The sequence below is a fragment of the Thunnus albacares genome, chromosome 23 (genome assembly GCF_914725855.1).
Source record: "Thunnus albacares chromosome 23, fThuAlb1.1, whole genome shotgun sequence".
In the NCBI taxonomy this organism is placed as follows: domain Eukaryota; kingdom Metazoa; phylum Chordata; class Actinopteri; order Scombriformes; family Scombridae; genus Thunnus; species Thunnus albacares.
Genome location: NC_058128.1, coordinates 9,639,712 through 9,648,293, shown reverse-complemented (window position 1 = coordinate 9,648,293; position 8,582 = coordinate 9,639,712). Strand labels below are relative to the sequence as shown.

At 40.3% G+C, this 8,582-nt stretch overlaps 1 protein-coding gene across 2 annotated transcripts; it reads left to right on the top strand.

The window, feature by feature from the left end:
• The first annotated feature begins 660 nt into the window (after nt 1-660).
• tcp11l2 (t-complex 11, testis-specific-like 2) lies at nt 661-8,396 on the top strand. Of its 2 annotated transcripts, XM_044343801.1 has the most exons (10): nt 661-767; nt 3,022-3,202; nt 3,540-3,672; nt 4,715-4,835; nt 5,052-5,275; nt 5,482-5,618; nt 5,806-5,993; nt 6,301-6,482; nt 6,617-6,789; nt 6,925-8,396. In XM_044343801.1, exons 2-10 carry the CDS (start codon nt 3,034-3,036, stop codon nt 7,185-7,187), a joined length of 1,590 nt encoding a protein of 529 aa, XP_044199736.1. In that variant the 5' UTR covers nt 661-767; nt 3,022-3,033; the 3' UTR covers nt 7,188-8,396. The 2 variants fall into 2 exon arrangements, with proteins under 2 accessions (XP_044199736.1, XP_044199737.1); XM_044343802.1 differs by lacking the exons at nt 661-767; nt 3,022-3,202 and adding an exon at nt 4,337-4,455 and having other exon boundaries at nt 3,581-3,672.
• The last annotated feature ends 186 nt before the right edge of the window (nt 8,397-8,582 follow it).

Sequence of the window (8,582 nt, the reverse complement as noted above, 5' to 3'; positions counted from 1 at the left end):
TTAGGATCCCCATTAGCACCAGCATAGGCAACTGGCTATCCTCCCTGGGATCCACCACACACTCAGTCATATATACGTCTACATTCTACATACACACTTTACCAAATAAACACAACAAACAAACCTGCTTATCACACTGAATTAACAACCAAGTAAATATAGAAGCAATGGTGAAACTGTTATCCTTACAACAGACATTCAGCCAAACACAAATTATGAATCAATCATAGATAGATAGATAGATAGATAGATAGATAGATAGATAGATAGATAGATAGATAGATAGATAGATAGATAGATAGATAGATAGATAGATATTAAATATACACACATACACACACACACAATGAGCCATAGCCAACACATCCATGCTATGAGCCAGGTATGAGCATACTGAGCTCACATCCGTAAACAAAGCAGAGCGGAGCGTACCATTTCAACAAGGGGTGGTACAATGTAGTACAGAGTATTACATTTCCTTTCCCGAACTAAGTGTATCGATGCATTTATATTAGTGCTTGTCGATTTATAAAACTTAATTTTTTTAAGAAAACACCGGAATCCATAAACACAAACTCGATATTCGCCTTTTCTTGGCCGTTGAACACCCCTATGTGCGAAATAGTTTCACCTGCCTGTCCTCAGTCCCAACTGGGGGAGCGAAGGACCTTTAAACGGAAAGACAAACAGTACGGAACGACGACCAATCTGCACTTCAGAGCTGAGCTATTTTGGTGTCAGTCTCCCTCTCAGGAGACTTGAATGAGGTAAAAGTCGCTTTTGTTTAGCACGTTTCACTCTTTATACGATTTTCAATCTTTCGACTGCCTCAGTTGGTTACTTTTATGTTGATTTGAGTCTCACTTTTGTTGTGTTTAGTAAGCGGAAACTTCGCTACAGTCGTCGAAAAGCTTTAACTAGCTTACGTCAAAATATGCTGCTCCGCAAAAAATAACCAAATTCATGATTTATAGTCGCTTGTCATAGCTGGAACATTTGGTCAAATAACTGAGCCTGCCATAAAGACGCTGCCACAGTGTAACAGCAGTCACTTTAAACACAATACATTTATATTGTAGAAACAGCATTATGTTTATACTGCACTTTTTCTCTCGACTCTGGCACTGACAAAGGAATACATGTACTATGATAGATGTGCATGGAGTTCTTGTTTTGGTCTGTAGCTCAGATCACGTGTACCCACTTCTTACGCGTGTGTGGGTATTTTTTTTATCCATGTGCACAGCTTTGTAACCAAAGATTTTCCATGTAGGGGTGAGAGACAGAAAGCTGCAGCCAATAAGGAGAATCCCTGGGTGCTTAGCCCAGCCTCCCTGATCCACTGTTTTGTTTACATTATGCTGCAGTCAAATCTGGATCCCTGACGACTCTTTGTTTCTGAAGGAGTTACTGTAACAGTACATATTGTATTCCCTCACGTTTTGTTTTGTTCATATGACACAGATCCAAAACATCTGGCCAAGATGTATGGATATTATTTCAGATGTGTTGTTATGAGCACATAGCTTTCCAGTGCTGTATCTGTCTACAATGTACAGTCAGTGTTATTAAATGTATAAATCAGTAATTCAATCTCTAAACATGTTTTTTTATTTTTGTCATTTTGCTGTATGGGTTTGTCACAACAAACTAATGCATTTTATTACAGTCAGACAGCATTAAGAAGCAGCAGATGATAGAGTGGGCCTAATCCGTCATCAGTTTTCTGGACTGCCTTGCACCCATCACTCTAGATAATCTCTGAAAATTGGCCTGCTGCTTTGCTGTGACCTAGCTGTCCGGTCAGGCAAATGATGTAATGAATGAGTTTTGGACACAGCGGGGGTATGTGGAAGTCACGTTCCCCCCCCCCCCCCCCCCCCACACACACACACACACACACACACACACACACACACACTCCCCCCTCCGACACCCACCCTCACCCCTCCTGTGCTATCTTTAAACCAAAAAGAGCAGCGAGGGAGTGTGCGTTCATTTTTGGCCGCAGATAACCGCAAGCAGGAACAGGAACACCCAAGGGTCACCCTGCCAGCGTGTATGTCTTAGATAATGTTAGAAAGACTGACACCTGCTCAATTGTTACAGTAATCAAGATACAGTTTGGTGTTTTTATGATAGGTACATGCACACAACTTCAATACTGAGTTCACTGGGTTCAGCTGTAACTTGAATTTTTCTTAATTTGTACCTTTCTTTCTTATGCTAATGTATTTCTATTTGTGTGTGAGAGAGACAACACATGGACAGGTGTAACAGGATCTTTCTGACAGTTGAGAAACCCTCTGTTGTCCCATGTTACCCTGGAGACACAATTGATCTCAAATAAGCCTGGACAAAGAGTCCCTTTTATCCACAAGGAATACAAATGTTTGTTTAAACCTTTGGTGGAAATGAGTCTTGTTTGTGTCCTGGCTTTGTCCCGTGGCAGTCAGCACGTGTTGAGTCATCAAGAGTTTTCCCAACAAATGACCTCATTTGCTCCCATAAGTTTAATAACATGTTGATACTCAGAAGAGTACAACAAGGCAGCTATGTCTGTTTCCATGGTGACTGGCCCACCAGCTGTTTTACTGAGCGTGACTGGTGTTTTTGTTACACTCTGTTAACTGCCTTGACGACAACAACTATCACTAAAGTGAAAAGTCAATGCTCCCCCTGTCTCTCTCATTCGCACTCTCTCTCTCTCTCACACAAACACACAGGTAACACACAGTTTTTTTACTGTCAACAATGCTTTAGTCCATCTCTCAATATATTTGAACTTCTCTACCTTGTCTATGGCTTTCATCTCCTACTGAAGATCTAAACAACGAAGGAATGACAAACTTTCCAGTTAAAGTCTTAACCTGTTTCTTCCAAGATCCCTTGAAAGTAGTAAAATACTCATTAACTTGCAACTTTTAGAACAGGTCGAGTTAGATAATGTGATAGGAAGTCCACAGGCTATCTGTAAAAGTTATATTTAGATGTGGGTGTTATCCAACTTCTCATGTGCAGCTGTAACCCAAGATGCCTCTAAATGATGAGCGACCCGTGTCCACATCCAGCGGTGAAGATCAAGGCAGTGATGTAGAATCGTCATCAGAGCGCTGTGACAGCATGACCTCCACCAGTGACCTGGACTGCTCCCGTGAAAGCTTCACCAGCGACTGCTCTAGCAAGCATTGCACGCCCTCCTGTGAGTTTTCCCTCTCATGTTTTTCTCACTGAACAATACCTGACATATTGTTTTCATTTTTGTGTCCATGTTTGTCTTCCTTTCTCAGGAAAGGCCTACCAGTTGGTTTGGCTTCTGCAATGTCTCAGAAAAGAATATTCATGCTACCATTGTGTTAGTGCTGATAATATTTTAAGACATCTAAGCCCAGGACTAGGCAAACCAATTGAGTGTGACCTACATGTCTGAAATCACATTCCAAGAATAACCAACACCGCTACTATCATAATGGAACGTCAGTCAATTTTATGTTCCCACTTTTTTTGTCTACTTACAACTCAATATTTGTTTCCTACAGCGAGCCCACCCAAAACCGTAACCCTAGATGAAGTCATGGAGTCTGCCAGAGACCTCTTCAATCTCAGCTTTGCCCATGAGATCATTATGAATCGCAAATTCCAGCTGGAGCCAGACAGCCTACCACAGAACAGGTATATCAGCTGCATAAAACAAGATCCTGTGTCTCCATTTCTCTGCGACTTTATCATGTTTTGTAGTATATTAGTAAACCTAAATACCAGTTTGTCAGGTAAGGGTTTTTACAAAAATAGAAAAATAACAGCAATGTGGAATAAACTGGATTAATAGTCAGAGAGGGCTATTTATTTGATCTATGCTCTGTCAAGTTTTATTGTGATGACAAAATTATGCATACACCTCATATAAAAACTTAGTTACCGTGATTACAAACCCAAATGCCATTTGGCAAAAGCTGAATTTGAACGCTGTAAAAGCTTCTGGCAACTAACAATATGTTAGTTTGAAAGGAACATGAGACAACTTAAAGAAATTCAAAGAGATGCCGTTACTTGAAAAGTGCCTTCTAAATAAATCTTTACTCATTTACTTTTACCCGTGCCTCAAAAAGTAAGTGAATTGGTCAAAAACAGTGACAAATTATTGAATAAATTGACAAAAAAAGAGGGTATATTTTCATATCTAATAAACACAGGTAGCATAAGTCCCAACTTCTGATCAAATACATCTCTTTGGATCTGGATTGAATTTTATCAGTTCCTTTTCACAGTAAAGAGACAGATATAGAAGAATTTGTCTTTTCTCCTGTATTCATTGTCTGTCTTTGTTTACCTTTAGCACAACATGAACTCAGCAAAAGAATGAAGAGGCCAGACTGACAGATGAGGGGAGGAGAGAAAAAGAATTTCTTTAGGGAAAGAGTGAGGAGACAGACAGCTGCAGATAAGATAGATTCTGTAATTTATCATCAGTTCCAAAATTATTTTCCATACTCAGCAGTAAGGGAGACATTTTATTTTTTAAGATAATGTATGTCATGATCATTTAGTCCTTTGTGCACCATCCCTGCCAAACAGCACTGAGTTTTGTCCTTCAATGTTTGGAGAGATGGGAGAACAAAGCCACAAATCGATCAAAGCCCATTTCATAAATGGCCATTACTCCTGACAGATCATATACTCAGCTAAGCAAAATCCGCCATTTCTTTTTTTTTAGTTTATGGAAGATGGTTAGAGAAAATGTCCACAAAGCGTTCTGGGACATCCTGGAGTCTGAGCTGAATGACGACCCGCCTGAGTATGGGCAAGCCATCAGACTGTTGGAGGAAATCAGAGAGGTCAGCACACACACAGTCTGATATTTACAGCTTCTCTGCGTTTATAGAAATGACTTTTTTCCTCTGACTGTACAAAATTAAGGAACATTTTCCTGATGTTTCTTTGCAGCACCTTTTGCGTGATCCATATTCTCTGCTTTTCTTTATCTGCATCACCTCACATGATGAATTAAATAATGCTTCAATAAAATGACAAACATTTTCCTCATTGGACAGACCTTACTGTCATTCCTTAACCCGGGTGCCAATCGGATAAGGACCCAGATCATGGAGGTGCTGGATATGGACCTGATTCGTCAGCAGGCTGACAACGACGCTGTAGACATACAGGGGCTTGCCTCTTACATCATCACCACCATGGGCAAGATGTGTGCACCAGTCAGGGATGAGGAAATCAAGAAGCTCCGGGACAGCACAGATAATATTGTGACACTGTTCAGGTAAGATATAAAGATCTGCAGAATCTTTGCTGCCATGTTGTTGTCTCTTCACTGCTGATCTCTTAATGTGTGACCTCGAACATTTGCACACTTGTGGTTTAAAGCTGTTTGTCTGAGAGAATACATGAATGCTGTGAGCTTTCTTATTTAGCAATAATATAAGAAGAAAGTAAATTACAACGGCTTTTATTTCTTTTACACAATAGAGAGATCTTCCGTGTGTTGGACCTAATGAAGGCGGACATGGTCAACTTTACCATCGATAATCTGAGGCCTGTGCTGCAGAGGCACAGTGTTGAATATGAGAGGGAAAAGTTCCAGAGCATCCTGGAAAAAACACCTGGTGAGTTGGATGTCCTGACTAAATGAAAGAATATAAGGTTTGTTCCAGAATTCACACATAAAAATACTTGTCGGGACTTGTGTGCTGGAAAGGAAATATTTACTTATGGGATGAAAACAATCTTTACAATTAAATCTGAATGAAGAACAAATGACTCAACCAGTGTCACTGTGATAAACCTCTTCAGGTGCTTTGGACCACACAACCGCCTGGATCAAATCCGCTCTGGAAGAGCTGCAGTCTGCCACCATCCCCGCAGAGCAGACTAATGGTCAGGGGAAAGGGCAGCGAGCGGTGCCGGGGCCCTTCCAGGTCCTCAATGCTGCCTTCCTCCACATCCTCACATGGGACTCTGATAAGGGCCCATTGCCTGAGGTGAGTATGTGTTGCATTTATGTTTGTAACTGAGAGAGAGATTTGCTAACTTGAGTATTTCTGTGCTTATTATATGTGAAATACACATATTTATTTTTTTGTCTTTGGTTGAGTGCAATGTTTTTGGCGGATTTAGGGGTCCTATTCTGTAAAAAACATGATAACACACACATGCAACTTAACTGATAGCATTTTCTTTATATCATGTCTCCTGGTTACTATGAAGTTCTGATGAAGATAAATTAGTTAATCTAACTGATGCACATATCTCAATTGCATTAACTCTATATTCTGGTTTCCTGGTTAGACCTGGATGACAGATGAGACACGTCTCCGAGAGATTCAGCGGCAGCTCCAGAGGTGTCAGGCAGTGAATGAAGTGCTGCTCATCGTCTACAGCACTATCGGAGGGCCTATCCAGGGCCTGTCTTCCCTGTCTGACCGGCTGAAGAAGATGACTAGTGTGCTGCTGGATGGGATGCACAGCCCGTCAGTTCACCTTTTTCTATCTTAAATCCACAGACTTTATTTAAACATACAACTGTTTATCACACTAGAAGGTTATACGTGTGCAGCCTGAAATGGAAGCTCAACCCAGAACTCTCTTCTCTTTTTATCTGTAGACACTTTAAAATGGAAGAGGCACTAGAGGGCGTCAGTGCTCAGATCTGCTGTGAGCTCAACAAGTCTTTAACTGAGAGGAACTACCCTACGCTGACCCCGGCACTGCAGGCCACCCTCACAGGCCAGATCTGTAGCATCACCCAGAAGGACAACCCCATCCGCACTTTAGTTGGTAAGATGGAGCGAGCAGGAGTGACTCATTTGAGCCTTGTGCTATACAATAAAGATGTTTTCATGTCATTTAACGCATTGCATGTGTGAAATATTAAGTTATTAGCCCTCTCTCACTCTCTTCCTTTCTCTGCAGAGGACCGTGTGCAGCAGTACTTCATGACACTCATCTGTGACCCTAAATCTCAGGCCAAACTTGAACAAGTACCAGCTGGCTTGACTGCCATAAAACCTGAACTAGCATTGATGGGAGCAAAGTTCATCTCCCTGGTCAACTACAACAAGACTGTCTATGGACCTTTCTACGCGGATATCATCAGGAAGCTGATGTTCAGCAGCAGCCCACCAGCAACAAACCCTCCTCAGGACACCACCCAGGACTCTGTCACCACAAGTTAAAACAAAAATTTGGCTCATGCAGTCTAGAGAGTCTTTTTGCTAGTAGATATACAGCAGCTGAAGCTAAGGACGTACAAAAATAGCTAAGGCAGCTCTCCTGCTCGGCTCGGCCACTGTACTCCAATAGTTTCAGTTACCCTCAACGTATTATAAATGTAGTTTTTATCACTACATTCAGCAGTGAAAGGCACTGCAGTGTAGGCGTGTGGTCAACATTTCATGTGACCTGCACCCGTTGAGATAAAGGCCCTAAAATCCACTCTCCGATGAACAATCATCACTTCAAACAGGAAAACCAGTGTTAAAAAGATCAATGTCTGAACCTAATGGTGACTGACTAGGTTCATTTCTAATCAAAGTTTGTACTTCTTTTATTAGGAGGGAGTCCATATGGGGGAAAAAGGGCAAAACCTTAGTATGTCTGTTACATACAGTGAGCTTTATGAAGCAAAGAGGAATAAAATTCATATATTTAGAAAAGTAGCAGAGTAGCATTTCAGATTCTTTACATATAACATAATAACATTATTTATCACTGTTAAATGTTTAAAGTTTTGTATAGTTTACTATATAGTGCGCTGAAACTATAGTTAAGGAACATTGACAATAGCAAGTGCCACCTTTTAAAGACATTAATGTAAGACATGAGATAGCCCTTATCCCTTGGACTTAGTCCTTTGATTGTTTAACTTTTTCATCAGCCAGAAAAACAATCTGTATTTTTAAACTTTTGATCCACTGATATTACTTCATAGCAGAAAAATAAAACACAACTTTAAATGTTTTGCATTTTGACTTCTCAAAGGAAGTAATAACTGTTGTCTGCATGAGTAGCTTTGTGTTGGGGTTTTGTCATTTTAGTTTTTACTTGAGCAATTTGTTAGAGTACTTGTCACATGTATGTTCAGTATTTTTACTTATTCTCTGCCTGTGGAATATTTGTTATATTGGTTTAGTTGCTATGTTTGTTACATTTTGAGGTACTGCAGTTGTTACAGTATTGCTGTTTTGGCTGTTAGAACCCGTGGAGAAATGAAAGGTGCTGAACTCCCAAGTGATTTCGTGTCCAAAGTGGACCCAAAGAAATGCACAAAGAAAAGCAGTTATGTTCTTTTACAAAAGTTTACACGAAAAATGTGGGAAGTTGTTGTTCTTTTCTTCTGTACCACTGTTAATATAATAAAACTTCAAAAAGAAACACAAAATTGAGCATGTCTTAATATATTTTGGGACAGACTTGAGGTACTCTGAAGTCAGTATTAGACATATTGTATGTTGGCTTGTCAGTGGCCATGTAGGATTGTACAACATCATAGATGGAGGAACAAAAAAATGGTCAAAAATATTATGGCAAATGATGTTTACATCGAAAAATAATCTGAAAAATGGGTATAA

Excerpts from the sequence above, each read along its gene's own strand:
- tcp11l2 (XM_044343801.1), top strand. The coding sequence starts at position 3,034 with ATGCCTCTAAATGATGAGCGACCCGTGTCCACATCCAGCGGTGAAGAT. Across the intron at positions 3,673-4,714 it reads GACAGCCTACCACAGAACAG|TTTATGGAAGATGGTTAGAG; the intron begins GTATATCAGCTG and ends CTTTTTTTTTAG. Across the intron at positions 6,790-6,924 it reads CCCCATCCGCACTTTAGTTG|AGGACCGTGTGCAGCAGTAC; the intron begins GTAAGATGGAGC and ends CTTTCTCTGCAG.